At 38.4% G+C, this 25,754-nt stretch overlaps 1 protein-coding gene across 2 annotated transcripts; it reads right to left on the bottom strand.

Moving 5' to 3' along the window:
• Nucleotides 1–3,443: 3,443 nt before the first annotated feature.
• On the bottom strand, nt 3,444–9,019 carry LOC134288333 (uncharacterized). 2 transcript variants are annotated; one of them, XM_062852877.1, is made up of 2 exons: nt 8,906–9,019; nt 3,444–5,496 (listed from the first exon to the last, which is right to left on the bottom strand). In XM_062852877.1, the coding sequence occupies exon 2, from the start codon at nt 5,467–5,469 to the stop codon at nt 3,520–3,522; it is 1,950 nt and encodes a 649-aa protein (XP_062708861.1). In that variant the 5' UTR covers nt 5,470–5,496; nt 8,906–9,019; the 3' UTR covers nt 3,444–3,519. The 2 variants fall into 2 exon arrangements, with proteins under 2 accessions (XP_062708861.1, XP_062708862.1); XM_062852878.1 differs by lacking the exon at nt 8,906–9,019 and adding an exon at nt 6,060–6,162.
• Between the last annotated feature and the right edge of the window lie 16,735 nt (nt 9,020–25,754).

The following is a 25,754-nucleotide window of genomic DNA, read 5'->3' on the forward strand; positions in this document are numbered from 1 at the left end:
TTAAAATCTAGTTTATATACAACTTTTTGGACAAAAAATAAAAATTGTTGATATTTTTGTCATTTATCAACCCCTTCAAACAAACAGCTATACGACTTCGTTAAAACTATTTTTTTAATGAATGGACTCTTATTCTCCATAGATTCATCATAGTAGATTCCAAATCTGGCCTTGAATCTCTTAACGAAGTGTGTTTTTATGAAATGGAAGCGATTTTGTAAAATGTGACATAAATCACCATACATTGATAAACGCCTAAAAGTATGCAATGCCCTTGTAATTTCATGTAGATAAATATGTGTTGTTCAAAATTTGTTAATAAAACATTAAAAAACTACTCAAAAATGGAAATCTAACCATGCATAGCATGTAATCATATGTTGATGTACCGTTAAGCATTCATTATTACAAAGATAATGATTTTTGATAGCTAAATTTATTGTGTTTTGCACTCAATACTCCACAAACTCATTTTATATGTAGAATTTAGTAAAATATTACTGTTTTGATATAAAAATTCTATCTAATATATTCCACAAGCCTTCTTTCATCATGTTCATACGCTTAAGATTTCAATCTGTGATTATTTTTTGAGATTTGATGTGTTTTTTGGGCGTTATCAAAGTTACCCCAAAATGAAAATCTGATTTTCGGTTATATGAAAAACTAAAAGTTATCTAAAATATTTCAGATTATCGAATCTTTTAATTGCAATTGAGAACTGATACCCCAGTACTTGTTTTAAAAATATAAAACTCGGGGAAATACTGTTACATGTAAAAATATTGAGAAAATTCGCTGAAAAACTATCAAAGTTGCCCCATTTTACGGTACATCGAAGTTGATCTGGTATTCCATGAATAGCTTGTTTCATGGACAGATCGTATTTGACAGAGGTACTGTCATTAGTGAAGTGTACACGGGGAGGATTATAACTTGGTAGGCTTATGTCAGATGACATGTAGAACAGATAGATTCTCATGAATTTTGATTGAGTGCTCAGACTGAGCATTTCTTCGAAGTTTTCAATGACAAGTGTGTTGCTCACTCCACACTTGATAAGTAACCTTAGCGAGAGCTCCCAGAATCGGTTCTGGAAAGGTTTCACCCCTGCCAGGACCTCTAGGCTCGCATTATGCGTTGAGTGCATACAGCCGAGAGCAATTCGCAAACAACGGTATTGAATTCGTTCCAACTTTATTAGGTGGCAGTTTGCTGCTGAGTGGAAGCAGAAAGAGCCATATACTCAATAACAGAGAGAATAGTCGTTTTGTGAGGTCTTCCGGGTGAGCACCCCACCAGGTTCCGGTAATTGTGCGTAGAAAAGTGATCCTTTGTTGACATTTTTGCACCACATACTTGATTTGGGTACCCCAAGTGCCTTTTGAATCAAACCAGACCCCAAGGTATTTCGAAGTCAAAGACTGGTCGATTTCTATTCCCAAAAGATTGAGTTTCAGTTGGGCTGGGTTCCGCTTTCTAGAAAACACAACCAATTGAGTTTTTTGTGGAGCAAACTCGATCCCTAAATCTCTTGCCCAGATTGACAGATTATTTAGAGAATTTTGCAATGGTCTTTGCAACATTTCTGCATGTGGGCCTTTTAGAGAAACCACAGCATCATCTGCAAGTTGTCGTAGCGTGCATTGTCCTTCCAAGCAACTATCAATGTCTTTCACGTAAAAATTATAAAGCAAGGGACTTAAACATGAGCCTTGGGGTAGGCCCATGTAGCTAATTCTGGAAGTTGTCAGTTGTCCGAGATTGAAGCTCATATGTTTTTCTGACAACAAATTATACAAGAAATTATTTAAAATTCCTGGAAGTCCACTATTGTGCAGTTTTTCTGACAATATGCCTATGGAAACTGAATCAAAGGCGCCCTTAATATCCAAGAAAACTGAAGCCAGTTGCTCCTTTTCCGCAAAGGCCAGTTGAATATCTGTTGAAAGCAACGCTAGACAATCGTTTGTTCCTTTGCCCTTGCGAAACCCGAATTGTGTATTTGAAAGCAAGTTATTCGATTCGACCCAATGATCGAGTCGTGATAGGATCATTTTTTCCAACAATTTCCTTAAACATGATAACATAGCAATTGGGCGGTATGAATTATGATCAGACGCTGGTTTACCAGGCTTTTGAATAGCTATTACTTTGACCTGTCTCCATTCATGCGGAACGATGTTGTTCTCCATGAATGAGTTGAACAGGTCCAGTAATCGTCTTTTCGCGATATCTGGGAGATTCTTTAGAAGATTGAACTTGATCATATCGCGTCCCGGAGCGGAATTGTTTGATGAAAGAAAAGCCATAGAAAGTTCCAGCATAGTGAAGGGTCTGTCCAGAGAACCGTCTTTTGGGGATGTTTCCCAAGAAATCGGTTGTGCTGGGACTGAGTCTGGGCAGACCTTTTTCGCGCAGCTGAATATCCAACGGTTGGAGTATTCGTCACTCTCATTAGAAGAAGAGCGGTTTCGCATGTTGCGAGCCACTCTCCAAAGCGTTGTCATTGAAGTTTCTCTTGAAAGACCCTCAATGAAGTGTCGCCAATAACTACGCTTCTTCGCTTTCAGCAGGTTTCTCAGCTGTCTTTCGAGCTTTGCGTACTCTTGATAAAGTTCTGAGGTACCGTGCCTACGAAAAGTTTTGAAAGCATCAGATTTTTAAAGATACAACTGGGTATGCAATCATTATCCCAGCCTAGTGTGGTTGGTCTTCTTTTGAAGGTTGCACTTGGAACACGTCGTTTTTGTGATTCTAATGCACTCTTATATATCAGTTCAGACAGGAATCGATACTCATCCAAAGGTGGGAGGGGATTGAATGATTCGATGCCAAAAGATACCGCTTCTGTATACTTTTGCCAATCGATATTCCTTGTGAGGTCAAAAGGAACCTGAATTGGATGGTCTGACCTTTCACTATTATGCTTTATGGTGGTTATAATGGGTAAGTGATCACTACCATGAGGATCCTCGATTACCTTCCACAAGCAATCGAATGATAGTGAACTTGACCCCAGTGATAGGTCGAGACGACTTTCTTTGCCGTCAGATGCAATACGTGTCACTTCACCTGTATTTAAAATGTTCAAATTGAAATCGTCGCACAAATCATAGAAAATGGCCGCTCTATTATCGTCATATGGTTCGCCCCACCCTGTACCATGCGCGTTCATATCACCCAGAATTAAAACTGGATGTGATAGTGCAGAAATCGCATTCCAAAGATGACGGCGGTTAATTGAAATTCTTGGAGGAATGTAAATGGAAGCTACGCAAAGTTCTTTACCCTTTACGTTTATTTGGCAAGCGACGATTTCTACGCCAGGATGAGTCGCGATTCCACTGTAGCACCATCCCTAAGTGCCGAAACGTTGGGTAAATAATAAACCCGTTTTATGAATAAAGACTGCGTAGCCACTAAAAGTTCACAGTTAAGAATTTCTCTCGATTCATACAAGCTTTATTTATTATAATCATGTATTACGTGTAAAAAAATATATCTGCAACAAGAACTTTAAGCATCACTGCAATCTACAATTGTCCACACTCCGTTGTCCACTGGCACGCCCGGAATCCATGTGAATACTTTCTGATTCACATTCTCGTGCTTGTTCGTATTCGACGTGTATAGATACTCCGATCGAACCACGTTCTTGATGTATACGTCATCCCCTATGGGTTCCATATTCCACTTGCAGCTTTCGAACGATTCATCTGCTGCCCAAGTGAACACTTTGCGCCTTTCGTTACCCTCTTTATATTCATCGTACTCGCTGGGAGCGTACATGTATTCCTGGTGAGCTACGTTGAAGAAGTAGAAACTTTCACCGGTTCGAATGAGATTCCATTTGTCTTCATTGACCCGATCTTCCCTTTTGTCGTGTGGCATCCAGGTGAATACCATTCGTCTTAACCTATCGTGAAAGTATTTTCCGGAAGCAAACAAGTTCTTCGGGTATTTTTTGTTTTCTATGCAGACTTTTGTTGCAAACGCTGCGTTCCTTACAGACTTTGGTAGCGAATTCCTGATTTGATCTAGGGTTGATTTATTTTCTGAATCAAGACTAGCGTACGTTGATGCAGTCATAGCATTTTTGATGCAGTAAGCAATATTGAACAATGTGTCGTTATTCGAGTTTCTTATCTTATTGAATACTGCAGCATAACCAGGAATAGATTGCTGAATGTAGCTATGAATACTAAGATATTTCAACAACTTTTTGGTATCCATTCTTCCGTAAATTTCGTTGACAACTTCAGTAATCAAACTTCCGAATAATTTATCACTGATGCCATAAACGCTGTTGGAAAGTATTTTTATATCATTTGTCTCGTACACATCATTCAGCAGTGCGTGTTTCAACTTTTCTTTTGACACAATTTTAATCGAATTTTGCAAACTATTTTCAAATGATTGAGCATCCCTTTTTGTCTGAGCTGAAGTATTTTGGTTGTTAATGATCACATTTCTTAACCTTTTTATCAATTCAATCATTTTTATCGGGTCTCTATGTTCATTAATTTCCATTTCATAACCCAAGGCTTTGTAAACCAGGAAGCTTCTTTGTTTCACATTGACGACTTCTGCGAACTGTAGTATCAAATCGAAGTTACTCACGTGATGATCGTACACACGGTTAACTATCATATTGATCGTGGAGTCTTTTTCTATTTCCTGAAGCTTACTGACAGCAGTGGTAAAATCGTGACTCTTTATGGCCTCGATGCACTCCGATGGCAGCCTTCGAAGTTTTTCATCTTCCTCCTCTAACAAAGCCTTGCGCTTAACGTCATCGAGTTCGATTCTAAGTGTATCAATAGTTGCCAACAAAACTTCTACAAGGCTTTGTAAGTTCTCAATTTTCTGTTCCAATTCCAGCCGTTGGTCATCTATGAGTTTTTGCAATTTTTTAACGGTGTCTTCCAAACCTGAGAGACGCTCTTTATCTTCAGCTGTTATGTTTGCCGATTGCAGCAATTTGTCGATATCTTCTTTCATCTTCTTCATTTCGTTCTCGAGATTAGTTACTGTAGTGCCTGGGGGAGGTCGTGTGAAACCATCATCTCCTGGGGCATTTTCTCTTTCAGGAGAAGCAAAACTATTAAGCACCGGTGGACTGGAAGGGCTTGACAGCGCCTCAATAAGCCGATTCATCTCCGTTTGGACTGCATTTACCTTGAGAGTTAAATTACTAGGAGCAGCACGTTCAACTCGAGGATCAGCATCCGGGATGGCCGAGACATTGCAATAGCACAATGATAGAACAACCAGCCAAGTGATAAACTGTACAGCGTTTGGTAATATTGTTTTAGAACTGAAGACCGGGTTGCATGGAGTTCCAAAAGAACTCCAGTGGTAAAACGAAAGAATGTTACGCTTTATTTGTCCCATGTCCAACAAGTTCGTCCTATCTCTCGTCTCTTCAGTATGGTTTAATGACTGGTTGATGATTGAGTACACCATCGTTCACGATTTAGCCGGATTCGTGATCTGAAACAAATAGTAGAAGAGAAAATTTTGAATGTGTATTTCAAGAAGCAATTCTACTTTTTTCCATTTCATGGCTCTGCGTTAGCTCTGATTAGCGGGTTATCTAACATTGATCCGCACAAGCTTCATGAAATGTTCAAACAGCCAATTATTATCGAAACAGTTTCTAGCTCAACAGAAAATGGTGCAGGGTGGCAAGAGTAGAAGAGCAACGAATCCACCGCAACAAAAAAAACGGCAACACGAAGAGAATGTTATTATTAAAGCGCAAAAAAGCATGAATGGGAACGATATGCGCAGGTTTCATCCAATCGTAAATAGCGAGCAGCACAGGACTGCGCTTGTGCTCACCATGTGCAATGACCGTGAGGACATTTTCTGACAGACGAAGAAATGCTACAAGCCAGATAGAAGGAGCACCTCGAAGATCCGTTGAGTGGAAAAAATGACGATGCATCTAGGAACAGGAGTGACATAGTCGATGACGGTCACCATCAACATACAGATTCTTATAAAGATATGGAAGGCTGCGTACACTTCAGCTAGATCGACGAGGTACGTACCGAGCATCTGTTCACCAAGGAGGTGCGGCTCAAACAGTATCTCTTCTGGCATCCTCATTGCCACCGTCGAGAATAATTTGGGTAAGGGGCATCCATTTAGTACGTCACGCTAAAAATAGGAATTCGTATGGAGTTTTCCTACACACTCAAAACAGATTTGCGGGCTCGGCAAAAACGCGCACAGCCGTCTGCTCAGTAAAACTATCAGCTGATATCCCAGCAAAAAGTGACATTTGTTAGCTGACTCTCAGCAAAACGATTGCCGAAGCTCAGCAATGAACTGTCAAAATTGCTGAGATCTCAGCAAAATTGTTGTTTGCTGATTACTCGGCTGTGCAAATCTCGGCAAAAGATTGGAAAAATGCTGATATCCCGGCAATCTGAATTAAGTGTGTATACCTAATACATTGCTTGTCACACTTTTGAAACTTCTGCACTTCTGCAAGACATCTTAGTAAAGGCACCCAGAAAGGGTGACCAGACTGTATGTGATAATTGGCGGGACATCATGTTACAGTGTATCGTTCTCAAAGTCCTAAAGTAATCCTCAACCGGATTCAGGAGCAGATTGATACAACTCTCCGGCGGCAGCATACAGGATTTCGTACCGGACGATGCTGTGTGGCCCATATTGTCACGCTCCGAATGATCCTGATGCAAATCAATGAATTCCAAGAATCTCTCTTCCCGGTGTTCATTGATTCCGAAAAAGCTTACGACCGTCTCTATCACGAAAACATGTGGGAAGTCCGCAGGCGCAAAAGTGTACCTGAGAAAATCACCGGCCTCATTGAAACACAGTAGGGTAAAAGGGTATAGTGCGCCCCACCGGGGCAAAACGCTCCCCTTCATTTTCTAGCGATTCAAGCGCTTTTTGCATGCGTGATCGATTAGAAATCTCAAATATTGAATATTTTACCTCTTGCAAGCTGACTTAATTGTAAACAGTGAATCAAAATTCAACCATCGCGCAACAATAACGACAATGTCGCAACCTGAATTTGTTGCGACATTCTACCCAATGCGACATAGGTTTGTCCCAACTTGAACAGAATAGGACAAAGATCGTGCACCACGAGTTTAGAGATTTTTAAGGCTTGCATTGTGATTTTCGAGCGGTAACTTCGAGTCGGTAAACACTGCAACGCTGCTGAAGATATATCATCAAAAAGGTTCGATTTTGGGTGGGTAAATATTGATTATTCACGAGTTGAAAAGTACGCAACAAATTCAGCTTCCGTTTTCTCTGCAACAAAATTTTTCGAGATCATGTCATTATCTGTTACCAGTAGGGATAAAGAGTAATCGCCGCGTCTTCTTTGTTGCTTGTTTTGTGACTCTTTTGTCTGACAATTCTCTTCACTGATTGTAAACGAAGCTAGTTCTGTTCGCTTGTGTTACTTTGCAACTTTTATGCAGTTAAACACTTGTTGAAAGACCCTCCTAGGATAAGCATGTGGTGGAATTATCCCCTGGAACAGTTTTAGCACGGGGCTGGACGTTTTTCTTTTGATGGGGCGTATTGCCCCGTTTGTTTTGAAAAGGCAAATTTTGGAACGTTTTCGAAAAAGGTTTCAAAGCTTCCATAGCCACCTCTCCAAAGGCAAAGTTTGCATGCAACACTCCAATAACTTTGATAACAACGACTTGCAGTGAACAATAGTTGGAATAAGGCGCCAGTTTCAGATATATTGCCATGTCTGCTTAGGTGGGGCATATTATACCTGTTTACCCTACAGGGCATTTTCATGCCGAATACTACACAACGGTGTCCTGTCCGATCCCATCCAGGTCATTGCTTGAGTGAGGCATGGATGTATACTATCACCGCTACTTGAGGAACAGTAATCGACGAGATCCTCGTAGGTGCGATTGATCGTGAACCAAATCGTGGGTTGCTGTGGCAGCCCATTACCATTAAGTGAGTTGTTGTTGTTCTCCTACGATGCAAAGTATGGAGGGGATTGCGGTTCTCAGAACTATAAGTAAGTGAAATAGGCGCAATTTATTCCGTTGCACACTGAACAAAAGAGGCCAGGTATATGTACCGTCGTGCGGGGCTACTTTTTACACTTTTTCATGATTTTTCAACTTTATGACATTATAACTCCCAGAGTAGTGAATAAATTTCCACAATTTTTACACATAATAATTGTGAGTATGTATGTAGGATGTATGCAAAATTTGAACTAAATCCATCAATAAACAAAAAAGTTGTTCATACACCAATCGAACACATCTCATATAGAACCAGATGGGGGCTACTTTGGACATTTTTATCTAAAACAAAATTGCATTTCAAATTCCAGGTTTATTTAGAAAACTACTTTGTACCAATACTGTAGTATACTATATCAGACATGATTTCAATAAATTTATGCGTTTGAAGATGGTTCCGTGCTACCTTTGGTATTATGAGCAGCGTGATATTGCTATATAAATAGCGTGAAAAAAAGGACCATCAATCCTTTATTTGGGTGAAATGGTCATTTATAATGTATAACGATACAAATATTCGATTGTATATGCCACGTTGATATATTTTGAATGAATTGATCAACCCTTTGAAATTTATGAACTGCTTACAGACCAAATGTTCTGATACCTTATGTATATTTTATTGATTTATTCGATGTATTTTCGGAGGGAAAACTATTGCTTCGTAATAGTCCCAAAGACATCAAACAGATTAGAACCATATTTCGAATTCAAAAAATCCATATTCGAAAGTGTCCAAAGTAGCCCCGTATTTCAAAAGTAACCCCGCACGACGGTACTAATATAAATCAAATGCTGATCGCATTTGATATGTGGTTATAAATCTACTTTAACTTATATTTACTTACCCGAGCGTTCCAACTGACGGAAAAGGCGAAACTGGAACTGCGCTAAAACTGTAGCAATCTAATTCGCGTTGCTGACTTTTAAAGACTGACACTTGGGCGACGGAACAATGTGGCAGATAAAAATATTCTGATGATAACACTAGATAAGTGGTCTGATAAAGATCGTTTGTCTTGCTTCTTTTCGCATTGCGATGCTAATAAATTAATAGCAGGAGCATAATTGTACCCATTTAACATAAAGCTAATACATATTTATACACAGATAAAAATAATGAGATTTACACGTCATGTAAATTTCATTTTAGTCATGTAAACTTATTGTTATGATGGTTTACAAGAAATATCATGTAAATTTGCGTTATATGTCATGTAAATACTCAGAGTCATGCTGAATTACATGATATATAATGGAAGTCTACATGATATTTCATGACTTTTACATGACATGTCATGTAAACTTCAGTGATATCCCACGCTCCAATTATGTGCATCGTATGTCACAGAATTTTACACTCTTGTTTCGATCTGTGTATAGATGGTTTATATCTTTTTCTCGGAACACTAGCAAAAAATAACAGAAACTTACAACTTAGTATAACTAAAAAGAATAGTAAGTGTCATAAATTTGTAAAAGTAATCAAATGCCACGAGAAGATGTAGTATGTATCAGTGTGAATTCCCGGATTGTTGTTGGGATTTCTGGTGAAATATATCGACCGTGAACCAATTTTGATAAATGTGTTACCGGCGGGTAACATCTTGCCTATTTCTTAATGCCCTGAGCGCGAGAAAGTAGGGATACTGTTTGTGAAGTTTAGTTTTGTGAAACGGTGCATTTGAATTTTGCGATGGATGGTCTACACAAAGCCCAGGTGGGAGAGCCACCTCCAATGGTACCCACAAAGCAAGGTAGCGCAAATTAGGAGGAAGTGCGAAACGCGCGTTTCTGTGGATGGCTGAGCTCCCAACGAGCGGTCGAGTATGAGATTGAGAGCGCGGTGGCGGGCAGTCAAGTTGTGGGCGCTGATGAAAGCAGATAGTGGTGCATACCGTATTTGTTACACTAGATGTGATTTCCCGCGTGGCTTCAAAGTGGCCCTTAAGTTTCCGACGTGCTAAAGTTTCTGTACCTTGGAGTACCCGTGTGGCCCAGAAACCTACCTAAATCTCCCGGTGATAAACCTGTCGGAGACGCACCGTGGCCAGAAGGACTCCATTCCGGACAGACGCACCGTCGACTTCGTCCATCGGAAGGGCAAACGCCCGGGTGCTGCCAAGTTTTACTTCGTTGTGGAAGTGTCTCCGGGAATCCATACCCGGCTACTACGCACCGTCCTCCGTCATCTCGGAGTTTTCAATCGGGATCAAATCGGCCATCACAGCCCAGAGCCGTCCCCGAGTCGCCGAGCCGGATATCGAAAGCCCCAGTGAGCCATTCCGCACTCTGTTCCTACGCTCCGCTCTCTGCCAGCTCCGTCAGCTGCCGGATTCTTCGATCCAAGTCAAGCCAGCCGCCTCTATCGATCACCGTCCACGTGGCCCCAGACCAGATACCGAAGGGCAACCCGGCTACCTATCTCCGGCCTACACCATCCCTGTTCCTCCGACCAACGCCAAAGCGGTCGGCACAGCGGGCCACAAGACGCCCGCTAGCGCTCAACTTCCACGTGCCGCCGGTGGAGTACGCAGCCCGGTCGATCCCAGACCGCCAAGCATCGACCCTCTATCGACGTTCATCCGCCGGACCGACGGACGACGCACAACCGTGCACCATAGCTTCGGCACCGAGCGAATCGTTGACCATCATCTTTCTGTAAGTTTCATTAAAAGCACATTTCATTTCACCGAAATTAAATTATTTAGGTCCCTCGCGCTCCGAAAACCTCCCCACGCCAGACGCCCTGAGACCTGGGACTAAAAGAGGTTTTGGAGACCCACCCCGTAGACGGCCGCGGCTTAGACCAGCTGTCTGGGGCTTAAGCCGGTACTCTTCCAGAACCGAGCAGTCCCAGGGCCCAAAATTAGAGTCTTATAAATGTTTAAAAATTGTCTACAACTTATATAATATGAACTGATGAATTACCGTTTAATAACCTTGAGTAGTACATGCATACCCGAATAGGGAAAATATTAACCCTAAAAGGGATACCTGGGGTCCATTGGACCCGAGGCGCTTTTCGGAGCTCGTCTTTGATGGAACACACTCAGCGAGGTGACGAAACTGAGGCCATGAAGGTATCCCTTTTAGGGTTAATATTATACGGAGACAAAAAGTGATATTGGTTTGTTTGAGTTAAGAAGAAAAACTACTGAAAATAATATCCCAAATTTACTCTTGGCACATCATCATCATTGCACACCCTACTAACAAAAGTAGCTGCATAACAACTTATTAAGCAAACGCCTTTGAAAGAAAGCTTTCTTAAGCTTTTATACAGCCGAAATGTTAATTGGGCATCTAGCTACTGGTAAGATCTGCCCTATAATAAGTTATTTGACTGATCCTCAAATATCAAGTTTGGCGATTTGTCAGATGGTTCAAGAACAAATTATTGATGTTATTATCAGTACTTTTACCTCTTATCTCAATCGAACCAATATCACGTTTTGATCGCCAGTACTTGACCTCTACCCGGGCAGCATGTGCGGGTAGGCTATACATATCAAATCTTTGAACTGCAAATCTTCCAAAAAATTACTTCGGTGGAAATCTGTAGACTAACAGCTGCGGTAGCTTTTAAGTCAGGGCTGTCCAACGTACGGCCCGCGAGGACATTTCGAGCGGCCAGCGGCATAAATGACGAAATATAATAGCATTTGCTCCATCGACCATATCAATTACTTAAATGAAAAAAAAAAATTGGTAAGAATTGAATTTGATGCAATGCATTCTGAAACATTTTCATAAGCTCTATTATAAGTTGAAACATATTTTAAGTTTCTTCAATATTTCAACAAAAACATTGAAATTTTCACAAATTTTGGAGATTTATTGCTGTAATTTTAGAAAAGTAGTAGGTAAGGCCTGGCATTTGAATTGTTTTGGAAGCAATAATTTTTATGTAAGTATCTTTCTGATGTTGTACCAAGCTATGGCACAACATCAGAAAATTTTAAGTATGCAGCGTAAAAACAGCTTTATCAATGCGTGCTATTGAACTTTTCATTTTTTATATTCTTAAAAACACTACAATTACACCGTGTTAGACCTTGCGGCCTCTACATATTACGGACAACACATATAACACTAGGGCAGTTCAGACTTCAAACAAGTTAAAGGTCCAAAGCTCCCATATGTTCATTACAATCCTTGGTGCAAAACTAGAGTCCTGTCAAATTTTCAGCCATTTCGGTAGTGATTTAATGGTGGCCCAAGAGCAAAAGAGGTTTGTATGGGATTTACTATGGAGAATTTTCAAAAAAAGTTCTCCGCGTTGTACAGCATTCACACATGGATAAAGTCATAGGGTCAAAGCCAAATTGAATTTTTCAGAACTCAATGATGAATGTTGCCGAAGACTGCAACTCATTTCGACTCAACTCATTCATCCATGCATGCTTGAAAAGAAGACCACAGCCCGACCGACACGCTTGACACGCAATCATAGTATGCGTGTTAGCTTCTTGCACACATTGCAGGACATCGTGTAAGAAAATACGCATGCGAGTGAGAATTTGTTGTATATCTTTTTTGCCGATTGTCGATATAAGTTCCGGTCTTCGGCAACATTCATCATTGAGGTCTGAAGAATTCAATTTGACTTTGACCCTATGCCTTTATCCATGTGTGAATGCTCTACAACGGAAAAACTTGTTTTGAAAATTCTCCATAGTAATTCCCATACAAACCTATTTTGCTTTTGGACCACCATTGAATCACCACCGAAATGACTGAAAATTTGACAGGACTCTAGTTTTGCACCAAAGATTGTAATGAACATATGGGAGCTTTGAATTTTTAACATGTTTGTAGTATGAACTGCCCTAATATAACAGTGGAGCATTTTCCGTTTGAAGAAAAGTTTTCCCCGACTGGAGCGGGAATCGAACCCACATACCGAGGCTTACGAGACGCCTAAACGACTGACGCCGCAACCGCTCGGCGACACAGCCCACAAATATTGATTATAAAATGTTAATTCCAAAGTTCCCTTGAAACAAATATATGTAATTCCGTGTTTGTCAAATCATCTCAAAGAGTATATTAGACAAATATTAAGATGTGAAACTTTTCAGTGCTTTTTAAGGATGATTCTTACGTTGATTCTAAATTGAAAATTAATTGATTTAAATTGAAAATTAATTGATTAAAATGGATACATCGCCAGAAGTTACGCGCCTGGATATTACAAAATTTTTTGCTGTGCACCTTTCGTCGTAATCATTGAGTGTGTGTCTTGAAGTGTTGATCTGTTGACCGTTGTTGAAAATGATAAGGCCTGACTAGGCGGTAAGGGGAGTACAATCATTTTCCTTTACGACAGTTCGTTCGCCTTAGCAACACGATTAAGGACCATTTAACAGCTTGAATATCACTTAACTTAAATATCTATTTGTTTTTATAAGCCTAGCATTACGCTTCCGTTTTATGAAATTCGTTTTCTCCGGCACGCAAGAAAAATGTTCGAAAAGTTTTTCATTCTACGGTAGCGAAATCGAGTCCATAAGGATAAATTTTTAATTTGTATCCCAAGTTATATACTAAATGGATATACTAAGGCTAAAAAAAACACAGTTTTAATTATGATATGGTAAGAAATTTGCAAGTAAGCTCAACTTGGGTTGATTTTCATGAAAATAACCCTTATATCAAAGATAAATATCATAAAACGTAAATTTTGGACAAAATTTACCACAATAGGAATACAAGCATGTTTTATAAGTGATAATGGTGTGAATGAACCAGATAAGATGCACCCCCGCCTTTAACATAACTAATCTCATTAAAACAGGAAAATGGACATTTTTGTTTAATTCACGATATATTTTGTACAAAATAAAACGGCTTCGTACTTTACGAATACAGGATCTCATATTTTTTCTCTTCTGGTCATAGTTGCTACTAGCAATGGGGAGGACGTGAACCTAATTTGTTTTAACTTAAAATCTTTACTCGTTAAAATACGACGAAGTACCAATGAAATGGCGTGCGTGCCAGCTGATTTGGACTTACGACACATAAGCGATCAGCAGAGAAGGATAAAGGACAGTTAGTTTCAAAACATATGCTGTATTTTGTGTGTGTGTTAGTTGACCTTTCAATAAATAAATTTACTTTGAAAATTCTTATTACAGATGCGAAATAAATTGAATTTGATTTTGTATGAGAACTTATTGGACACGGTGTAAAATAGTTAAAAAGTGGTTGAAATAAAGCAAGTTCGATTAAAGACTATTATAACGTGGAACGTTGGCAATACTGAAATGGATTAAGTAGTTCTAGTCATATCAAACGATTGTGACGTCGAGATCAGTCCCAAAATAAATAAAAAAAAAACCCTAATTAATCCACCTAGTGGTGATGGTGCCTTTCTCGTGCTTTTAAGTATCCTTTCAACAAAACTCAAGCGACATGTTGATGACATTGACATAAATACAAAATAAAAACTGCTTGCTAAATCAACTCATTATGGATACATTTTATATTAGCATTACATCCAATATTCAGAAAACATAAGACAACGATCCAAAATTCAAACCAAACAAGTGTCATGAAGCCGCAAAATTTTGAAACGTCATTTTAGATTTTCCGGTCATTATTTTTTGACTCCGTATCTACCCCAACTAAACTAAACACCATCTTGAACATTGAGACACCATCTTGGATGTTCTGGTATTCATTTTTGGACTCTGTACCTAAAATTACATGAAATAATCGCCGTATTGAATTTTGGCATGTCGTCTATGATTTTCTGGTGACCAGTTTTGGCCGAAGACCGGCATTCTTCCCCATTCTAATTATAGTCATATTGCAGACCTTGTGAAACAGCGCACAGCTTGGGTTTTCGGATCACAGATTTTGAATTCTGGACATGTTTCCATACAACATATGCCCATAATTCAAGAATTCAAAATCCTAAAAAAAAAAAGGCGCTAACTTGAATACGGGGCATTATCTTGGATACTCTGGTGGACTTCGAACATATTTCCCATACCAAATACACTTATTTTACATAGTTTTAGAGCTCAAAATTCCTTTAAACAGCCGCCATCTTCTGTTCAAGGTTGACACGATCAAATTCTTATTTTTCCATTCAACGTTGACCCATCCTGCTATAAATTTACACCTTAGGAATCTGAAATGGTGCGATTTGATGAAACCTATTCGTCACTGTTGTTCATGCCGAATGTTTATCAGGCCATTAAACAAAGCCACGATTTGATTTTTCACATGAACGTTGGTTCTGCTACACAACAGCTAGTCTTATGTGATCTAAAGCTATTTTCTTGTTAACCGTTTATTGGATTATCAAAAAATCTGCAATCTGATGTGTCGTATGCAGGGATGCCAGATGATTTTTTGATCGCAATTTTCAAAAATCCGTATCCCATACAAAATTTGGGTGAAAAATCTATATCCCATACAAAAAAAATAACACCTCTAGCTCAAAAATCTGTATTTCATATTAAATGAAATCTGTATAATACAGAATAATCTGTATATATGGCATCCCTGGTCATTAGGGTGGGGCTAATTTTGAAAAATGTCTCCGGGATATGATTTCCCATGTGGAAAGTGATCCACTAGTCGAAATAAGTGAGCTGTACAAAAATGAGCGATTTCAGTTGACATTTAGGGGTGGCGCAAAGGGTTTAAGTAAAATTTTTACTAGAACAAACCTCCAAAAAAATTTCAAAATTAATTTTCAAACATAACATTTCTAGACTAAATCGGTGATTTTAAATCCCAATTGGGCCAAATTTGTACTCTAAATTGCGATATCTCCAATGGTTTCCAAGAAATTTGAAAAAAATGTCATATTTTGATATCTAACCCAAAAAATACCAAAATACGACAATTTTTTTCAAATATCTCAAAAACCAGCAGAGATATCGCAATTTTGAGCACAAATTTGGCCCAATTATGGGTTTGGTTCATTTTTATATATGGCAATTTTCGGTGGGATACCCGGATCTGATTCCATGACACTAACGGTTGTTGTCGGATGTTGTCCAAATCGTGACGTCATGCTCGTTTGGATACAGATTTTGACATTCATCAACACGGATCTATGTTTACTATCTATACTTTTAACCACTTTCGAAGCCACAGCGGAACCCGCAACACTACCCCCAACTAACATTTTCAGCGCTATAAGCTTCAGTCATTTGCTTTCTGTTGTGTAACCATCGAGTAAAAGCAGTTAACGCTGAATAAAAGGAAAGCTAGTCAAATATAAATCATAAGCTAATAGACGACTGCAAAACAAGCACCATACAGCTACCAAACTCGGTTTTCAGAAATCCATTGCTTGTCACTGGGGCTGCCTTTACTCCACTCTATTCCAACTCCGGAAGATTTCCCGGAAGATGTTAAAACTTGAACACATCGAATAGGAGTCCCCACTAACAAAACAGCTGCTACTATAAAGTACAATTCGTTATACTGACAAATCCCCAAACCAGCAGCGCTTTAAAGGCCGTTGTGCGATTTCATTACGGCTAGAAACTGTTGGTTTACCAACACGGCTTGTTGGATATAAACATTATTGTCAAAACAAACTTTAAGCGGGATATATAGCTACTACACAAATTCTTTACAGCTATCCATGTCTGTGCTGTGAAATTATTTGGGTTGCTTTTATTGCACTTTAATTCAATGCCGGAAGATGTGCAAATCGAGTAAGAGTCCCAGCCACTACAACAGCTGCTTTTATACAGTACGTTTTGTAATGTTGCCAAAACACAAAACAGCAGCGCTTCGTAGCCGTTTAAAGAACACTAGAAGCTGTGAAGAAGAATTTGTTGGCGCAACCACACAGCTTGTTCAATGTAAGCATTATTGCGTTTGACGTTTCACAAGCTTTTGCAGCAAGATGAAGTTGGGTAAGGTTTTTGTGGCACAATTGTGAAGCCTTGTCTGGAGTAAAACAAAACGGGCTATCATGCAGGGTTTGACCATTTCGACGGGACTTTCGGAACCAATTCCGGAACACTACCAGTTGTCTCTAGTGTGATCTAAGGCTATTTTCTTGCTAACTGTTCATCAGGTTATCGCAAAAGCCACGATTTGATGTGTCACATACCTGGATTTGTATTACTTTTATATTTGGCCTCTTTCGGCCACTCAAAACCGATTCCGAAACACTTGCTGGCCGTTCATTAGGTAATCGAAAAAGCCGCTATTTGATGTGACGCATGTATGGGTATGTGTTTCTCTTTCAGATTTGACCACTTCTGCGGGAGCCCCGGAACCGGTTCCGGAACACTACTGGTTCAGATATGGTCTGAGATGATTTTCCTGCTCATTGTCCATGAGGTCATCGAAAATGCCGTGGTTTGATGTGTCGCATGCATGGGTTTGGTTCAGTTGTATATTTGGCCACTTCCAGCGGGACGCCTAGATCCGGTTCCGGAACACTACCGGTTCAGATATTGTCTGAGACAGTTTTCCTGCTTATCGCTCATCAGGTTATCTAAACTGCCGTGGTTTGATGTGTCGCATGCATGGGTTTGGTTCAATTGTATATTTGGCCACTTCCAGGGGTGTGCCTAGTACCGGTTCCGGAACACTACCGGTTCAGATATGGGCTGAGACTATTTTCCTGCTTACCGCTCATCAGGTCATCGAAAATGCCGTGGTTTGATGTGTCGCATGCATGGGTTTGGATCACTTGTATATTTGGCCACTTCAATAGGAAACAATGGGACCAGATTCCGCGTCGAATGAACCGTCGGTCATTGAAATCGGTTGAAGTTTACTGCCAAAAAGTGATGTGAGTTTTTTTTGTACACACTCACACATACGCACACACACACGCACACACATACACACACACACATACACACACACAGACATCACCTCAATTCGTCGAGCTGAGTTGATTGGTATATATGACTCGACCCTCCGGGGCTTCGATCAAAAAGTCATTTTTGGAGTGAACATATAGCCTTTCCGGTACACTTAGTGATGAGAAAGGCAAAACTGTGTGATCTGTCTGAAAACTGAAACGTGTGAGACAAAAATGAAGTCACACCTTCAGTCACCCATATGCTTTCCACGATGACAGACTTCCACATCTAGTTGTGGTACTTAAAGTGGCCTGATGAATATTTTGAAGCTTCTTCTTCTTTCATTCCGAACCAGAAATAAAACCTTAAAGCAGAAAAAGGTAAAACGGTATAATACTTCAGCATTGATCGTCGAAATGCAACTTTGTTCTCTGTGTACCTCCTAAAGGAAAGGGTATAGAGATGGTGTACCGCATTAGGATAATGAAATGTATATCTTTTGATTGAGTGTTGAAGATGTAAAATTTTACTTGTAGGGCAAAATATGTTTTCTCCGAACAGAACCACTTAGCTCTCGAAACATGGATGTTTTCTTGGGAGAATAATACAGACTTTACATGCACTATTAATTTGGTTCACAACACGTTTTATTAATAGTTGGTATAGAGTTGAGCGATTAAGGCATTTTACGGCATCATCAACATCGGCAGCCATGTTGGATGTGTGGTTCGAAATTTCAAAGTGATAGATCTCAGCCACGAAAATGAATATTCGTATGGAAAAGTATCATCCTATATGCTCACTCGCAGTGATTGCGATGATACTTTTTCAGCTGCGTTACTGCAGAATTACCAGTTTTTTATCACTTCAAAAACGCGAGGCAAACAATCATTGAAAAGCAAAAAGTCAATGAATCGTTCAAAAGCTCAGTGATGCATCATGACACCTTAATTGTTAAAGGCGAATACTAGTATCAAATATGGTAAGGTTTTCCTGTGTATATTGCAAAACTTAAGCTGGCGATGAACTGTATAGTGATAGAGATATTTCACATCTGTTTTACCTTTTACCATAAAATAAATGACCTAAAACAAGTCTTTCGCAATAGATGTAATATACCCACTGTTTAACGCAAGAAATTATTGCTATGGGATTATCACCATGAAGGTTGGATGAGTTATGATGTGCATAGATTCGGTAGGGGAGACTGAGGAGACTTGATCCCTGGGGAGACTTGTTCCCCTCATATTTGCTCGGAATCAAAAACATTTTTCTTCTAGCATAATTTTTCCAAAACTACTCCTGGACAAACGACTATGTTTTGGCTACAAGTGATTTCGATTGTACATTGCATTATTTTTTAACGGCTGATGGTTTGTTTTCAGTCCTTCAGAAATCTTTAAGGCGATTCCGAAAAATCTCAATAACTTTGTGAAAATTGAACCAAATCGTGTCAAAATTTCACTGTACATAGTTTGAATAAAATACTTTCAAACTTATTTATCCAAATAAGGCTGTTGTTAACATATTTTAATTAATTCAGCTTAGTATACACAACAGTGACATGGGGAGACTTGATCCCTCGAGGATTACACACGCATTATACATGTGAAAAATAAAATTCTATTCGGAAGCCTCTATTTACTTGGAATTCCAGTCTATTCAACGATAAAATGTGTCAGATAATTATAACTTTAGTACAAATTAAGAAAATGGGGATCAAGTCTCCCCATTTCGAAAATACGGCATATCCTTAAAAATTTAAGGAAATCTTACAATTTCAAACACTCCATATTCATCGAAAATACAAGAAAACTCGAAAACAAAATAAATAGGAAGACTCTGGAATTATTTTCCCTTCAAATAAACCATGTTCACAAAGGGGGATCAAGTGTCACCCATTTTTGAAAAATACATCATAAAACATGCCTCCATAAAAACACACTTTTGAAAACTTTAACAATAATTTAAAGGCTTTCTGTTGTGTATAAACTTGCAATGGATGTTTACCTTCCATTTTATACGGAAATCGGATCAAGTTTTCTGTTTTTCTCAAAGTTTCAGGTAAATTAAGAAAAAGGGATCAAGTCTCCCCAGTCTCCCCTACATTATTTAGGTGACCTGCTGCTGTTTCAATTGTTGGCATAACCCAAGGTATAACCCACGTTTGTGATACTCTCGTTCACGGATTTGCTATTGGTGTTAATCAAAACAAAGAACCTTACTGTATTATTATTTTTCTATGTTCCATAGCATTGAGCACCAGAAGGGATGTTGATTGTACATTTATTCATTTTGGATGTATTCTGTGGAATTCAAATATTATTTGTGCAAAAACAATATTAAGGAAGCTTCATGGCTTCATTAAGTAAATCGAATTAACTAGTAAGAACCGTAGTCAAGCAGCACCGGAGAGTAAGGAGTAAGGATAGTTAGTGGAAACAAATCTTTATAGAAAAAAGGCCAGGCCAACTTAAAACGTTTAAAACATCAGAATTTGTTACGGAAACCAATCCTGTAAGTTGTAAAAAAAAAAATCAAGTTGTTGACTTGAATTATAAAACTATAAATGTTTATTCAAATGTAATGGAAACAAAGTAGGTCATCAAAATATGCCTACCAATGTGCAGAGTTGCTCAATATCAGTCTTGTCAGGTGACTACTGATTTTGCACCATCGTCACTATCACTCCAGACCAATCAATATCCAAACGACAATGATAGGAAACGATATTGACCCGCACTTTAGATCACCTTGGTGAATCTTTATTTGGATTTTTAAACGAATTTTAAGGATGGCCTATCAGTGATATCCCTACACCATCACAGTCAGTCCTGTTCTGATGGAACAAGGAAAGTGACGGCTTCTCAATAGAGCACACGCTGACTTGGATCGCAGTTGGCCTATCAAAATCAGCGATTTGCGTACCATTGACAGTGACAGAGTGCAACTCTGCCAATGTGGCGAGGAGCGTGATATCATCAAAATCGAATAATACATTTTATGATCGATACAAGTTTTTAAAGTATTAGTACATCCTACGTACTACCACGTCACTACCTGTCATATTTTTAATAATAAAGCAGGCGTATGGACTATAGGGCACTGCACTGTTTTGATTTTGTATGGGACATTGACGTTTCTTGGCCTTGTTGTTTACAAAATTTCTGTAGGAGTGAAAGAGAAGGAGTTAATTTCATGCAGTGCCCTATTGTCACAGCCACCTCAGCAGTACATTCAGCAGCGCAGGCTGTAAATAAGTGTTACAAATAAAAAAAAGTTAAGAATAAAGTGTAGATGACTAATTCGTTAGAATGAGTGGAGATTGGAAGTTAATGATCGTTTCTTAACGGATGCTTACATTTTGTGTTGCTAATCAGCTCCAAATAAATATGGAAGATTAAAAACAAAAATAGTTAAAAATGAACTTTTCTGAGGGAAAAGGGGATGTGGTAGATCCTCTTACTATGTATAACCACAAACAAACAGACGTAACACTCTGATAATTCACATCGTACACCGATTTAACGGTCTTTTTCAAAATTTGATAGTTGGCCAACTGCCCAACCGTGGCGCTCGCATCGTTTTTGTTCGAGTTTGACGTTTGCTCACTACCGCCACCTAGTTGGTGGTCGGCCAAACATAGGCCTTTTAGCATTGGGCGAATATGTTTTCGTGACTATGATTTGAATCGAAAAATGTTCGAAGTGTAACGTCTGTTTGTCTGTGGTATAACCGTTTCCACATCGCGCACTTCGTGCTCACCCGATATAAATACATTGCTTTGTATCCTGTGTGGCTCACAGCATCAGTCTCTATTCGACCACGCACTCGGACGGGTCATTGTGCTTCGCTGCGCACATGAGATTAGACTCAGGTCGTTACCACAATTGTTATAGTTTATTCAAAGTATCCTTAATTTGAAAAGGTTTGGTGCAACTGCAGTTGTGTGTTAGGTACTGTATGTGAGTTGCCTGATTGTATTTTAGTAAATTGTTTTTTTTTTTCTATTTTTAACCTGTGCAAGAGCCTGCCGCAAGCGTCTGTGTATAAAACCAACAGTGATAATTGTTGCCGAATGGTTCCGCTCATTTTATTGTAATTAATTTATTTCTTTATTTATTTATTATTTCTATTAATAATCAAAATGTGCATCAACATATTGCGCGGCAGTTTATCTTGAATGTGATAGGTAAGTATGTTGTAAAAGTCAAAATATATGTAGGCAAAATTTAATTACGACACGACGAAAATGCCTTGAAATTCATCGTCGTCTAATTGCCGACCGTGAAGTAAGTGCTCATGTCCGTGAACACAATCGCATTTATGAGAACGTAGCCGTGAACAAAGTTCTAGAAATTCTTGGAGTAATTCCTGGGGAAATTCTTAGAGGAATTCTTGGAAGAAGTCTCGGAGCAGTTCTTGTAGAAATCCCCAGGATTTAGGAATCCCTGGAGTTGTCCCAGGAATATTTTCTTGAGGCATTTCTGGAGGTTTTTTGAAGAGTCTTGGAGGTACCGTAAAACGGGGTATCTTTGATAATGCGGGTAACTTTGATAGTTCGGCTGGCATTGTGTAATTTATCTTATAACTATGATTCCTTCAACCAGTTAAGAAAAAGGTAAATGTAAATCAATTCTATACATATGAAAGTTCATCTTAGACGTATTTTCATTAAAATCTAGTTTATATACAACTTTTTGGACGAACAATAAACATTTGTTGATATTTTTGTCATTTACCAACCCCTTCAAACAATCTGCTATACGACTTCGTTACAACTATTTTTTCAATGAATGGACTCTTATTCTCGATAGATGCATCATAGAAGATTCCAAAGCTGGCCTTGAATCTCTTAACGAAGTGTGTTTTTACGAATTGGAAGCATTTTTGTAAATTGGGATAATTATCTCCATACATTGATAAACGCCTAAAAGTATGCAATGCCCTTGTAATTTCATGTAGATAAATCTGTGTTGTTCAAAATTTGTTAATAAAACATTGAAAAACTACCCAAAAAGAGAAAACTAACCATGGATAGCAAGTAATCATATGTTGATGTACCGTTAAGCATTTATTATTTCAAAGATAATGATTTTTGGTAGCTAAATTTATTGTGTTTAGCACTCAATACTCCACAAACTCATTTTTATATGTAGAATTTAGTAAAATTCAATGTTTTGACATACAAATTCTATCTAATATATTCCTCAAGCCTTCTCTCATCATGTTCATACTCCTAAGACTTGAACCTGTGATTACTTTTTGAGATTTGATGTGTTTTTAGGGCATTATCAAAGTTACCCCAAAATGAAAATCTGATTTTCGGTTCTTTGAAAAACTAAAAGTTATCCAAAATATTTAGATTGTCGAATCTTTTAATTGCAATTGATAACTGATACCCCAGTACTTGTTTTAAAAATATAAAACTCGGGGAAATACTGTTACATGTAAAAATATTGAGAAAATTCGCTGAAAAACTATCAAAGTTACCCCATTTTACGGTATTCATGAAGGAATTTAGGGAGAAATTTTTAAAGGTTTTTTTTTAGATATCCCTGGACATATTTCTGGGAAAATTTCTGAAGGGAATCTGAGAGGAATTCTTGGCAGAAGTCTTAGAGGGACCTCTGGGAAAATTCTTGTAGGAATTTTAGGAAGAATTCCTTGAAGGATTCTTGGTAGAATTCTAGGTAGATGTCATTGAGAAATTCCTGGATGAATTATTGGAGAAATTCTTTGAGGAATTCTTGGTGGAATTCCTGGAGGACTTCTTGGGGGAATTCCTGAGGATATTATAAGAGGAATTTCTGGATAAAATAGTGGAGGACTAATTTCGGAGTAATTTCTGGGGAAATTCTTGCAGGATTGCCTGGCGGAATTTCAAAAAGAATGTATTAAGGAATCCCTCAAGGAGTTCCTGGAGGAATTCCCAGAGTACTACTTGATGGAGTTCCTGAAGTATTTTTGGGAGGAATTTTGGCGTAATTTCTTAAGATTTTTTTTCGAGGAATTTCTGAGTAACTCTCAGAAAGAATTTTCGGACGAATTCTTAGAGTAACCCCAGGAGTATTTTCTTGATGAATTTCTCAAGGTTCTCTCGAGGAATTTCTGGAGGAATTCTTGAAAAAAAAATCATTAATAATATCCCTGGAAGGATTCTCCTGAATTCCTGGAGGATCTCCTGAAGTAATTTCTGTAGGAGTTCCAGAAGGAATTTCTGGAGAAATGCCTGCAAGTTATCTCGGATGAATTGCTGGAGTAATTTTTGAAAGAATTTCTGAAGGATTTTCTGCAGGTTTCTGGAGGAATTCTTCGAGGAATTCCTGGAGTAATTCATGAAGAAACTCTTTGTGGAATTATTGAAGGAATTCTTGGAGAAATTTCTCGAGGGATTCTTTTAAGAAATTCTTGCAGAATTTTTGAAGAAACTCCTAGAACAATTTTCGAGGAATTTCTTGAAAAATTTCTGGAGCAATTTTTGGAGAAATTATTGGCAGAAATTCTTGGAGGAATAGTTGAAGGATTTTTAGTAGGAACTACATCGATAAATTTTTCATGGGGACTGACTGGATTTACATAAACTTAGGTGTTTTTCGGCTTTTAGCCACAAAAAAAAAGCGTTGATTATTCTAAATAATTGGCAATGAGGCTCTATATTCCGCGAGCATTCGCTACAATAAAAATATCCTAAGATTTACAGATCTTGCGACCCATATTTAAAAATACATTGAGTCCATTTGTATGCCAGTGGATACCCAAATAGCAACACATAGAGATACTCGTAATATAATGTTACACGACACAATCGCAAAAAAATATGCCGATAGAGTGAAGAGAAACAAGAGTAGAGCCCGTAAACCTAGAAGATTCTCATTCCAGAATAGTTTGGAAAGCCTGGAATATCTCATGTACCAAAATTGTTATAGTTGTGCACTGAGACTCCATCAGCAGTATATACTACATTCCACGATTTTTTTATAACTAAAGCATGATACAGTGTATAGTAGGCATGTCCACCTTTTCAAAAATGTTCTCTGATTCTCAAGTCCACCCCCATATTTTGATTGGCATCCTAAAAGAAGTAACTGGTCAAAATTTCAGCTAAATTCATTGAAATTAAGAGGTGCATCAAACCAATTTTGTGTTTTCGACTATTTTTGAACTTCAAAAAATCATAACTACACCAAATCTTGTCAAAACTTAATTCTTTCGGCACAAGTTGAAAGATATACTTGTTTGATACAAGTTCTCCGATCAACGTGTGCCAATAAAATTGAAGGAAACAGGTTGTTGTGGTGGTGGCGATTCGATCGTAGCCCAGCTTTTTAGAGCAGATCAAACACAGCGTATATGAGGATCAGCTTAAACTATAAATAGGTTTATTGAGTAATAATTCAAAATATTTGTCTATATATTTTCTTACAATTCACGGTGCTTCTCTCCACACACTATTTACGTTTCAAATCTTCTAGATTAACTTAATTTATCTGCTAAATAAGTATTACTTTCGGACGAGCAATTCAATTGCTCGGCAGATTCTGCGATTCACCTATTGTTTTTCGTTCTGTTGCTTGTATAGGGTAACCATCAGTAGATACCGCGCCAACACAGGTGTATTGGTGTAATTATCACATTTGTATTCAGAAAAACCTAAAAATGTTGATTTTTGAAAGATTTTGTTCTGGAACACCTTAATATACGTAATAAGTTGGATTTTTTAAGGACAAACGTCTTGAAATCCCGGTTCAACAGTGCATCAAAACTTCTGACGCACAAATCTCAAGAAGCAAGCTTCAAACAACAATGCATTTTATTATTCTGTTCTTGCTCACTTGTAATAAGCTTAAAATAAGAAGCTCAAGTGCACTGGTTTTGTTTACGAAGAGATTTGTGC

Source organism: Aedes albopictus, chromosome 2 (genome assembly GCF_035046485.1).
Source record: "Aedes albopictus strain Foshan chromosome 2, AalbF5, whole genome shotgun sequence".
In the NCBI taxonomy this organism is placed as follows: domain Eukaryota; kingdom Metazoa; phylum Arthropoda; class Insecta; order Diptera; family Culicidae; genus Aedes; species Aedes albopictus.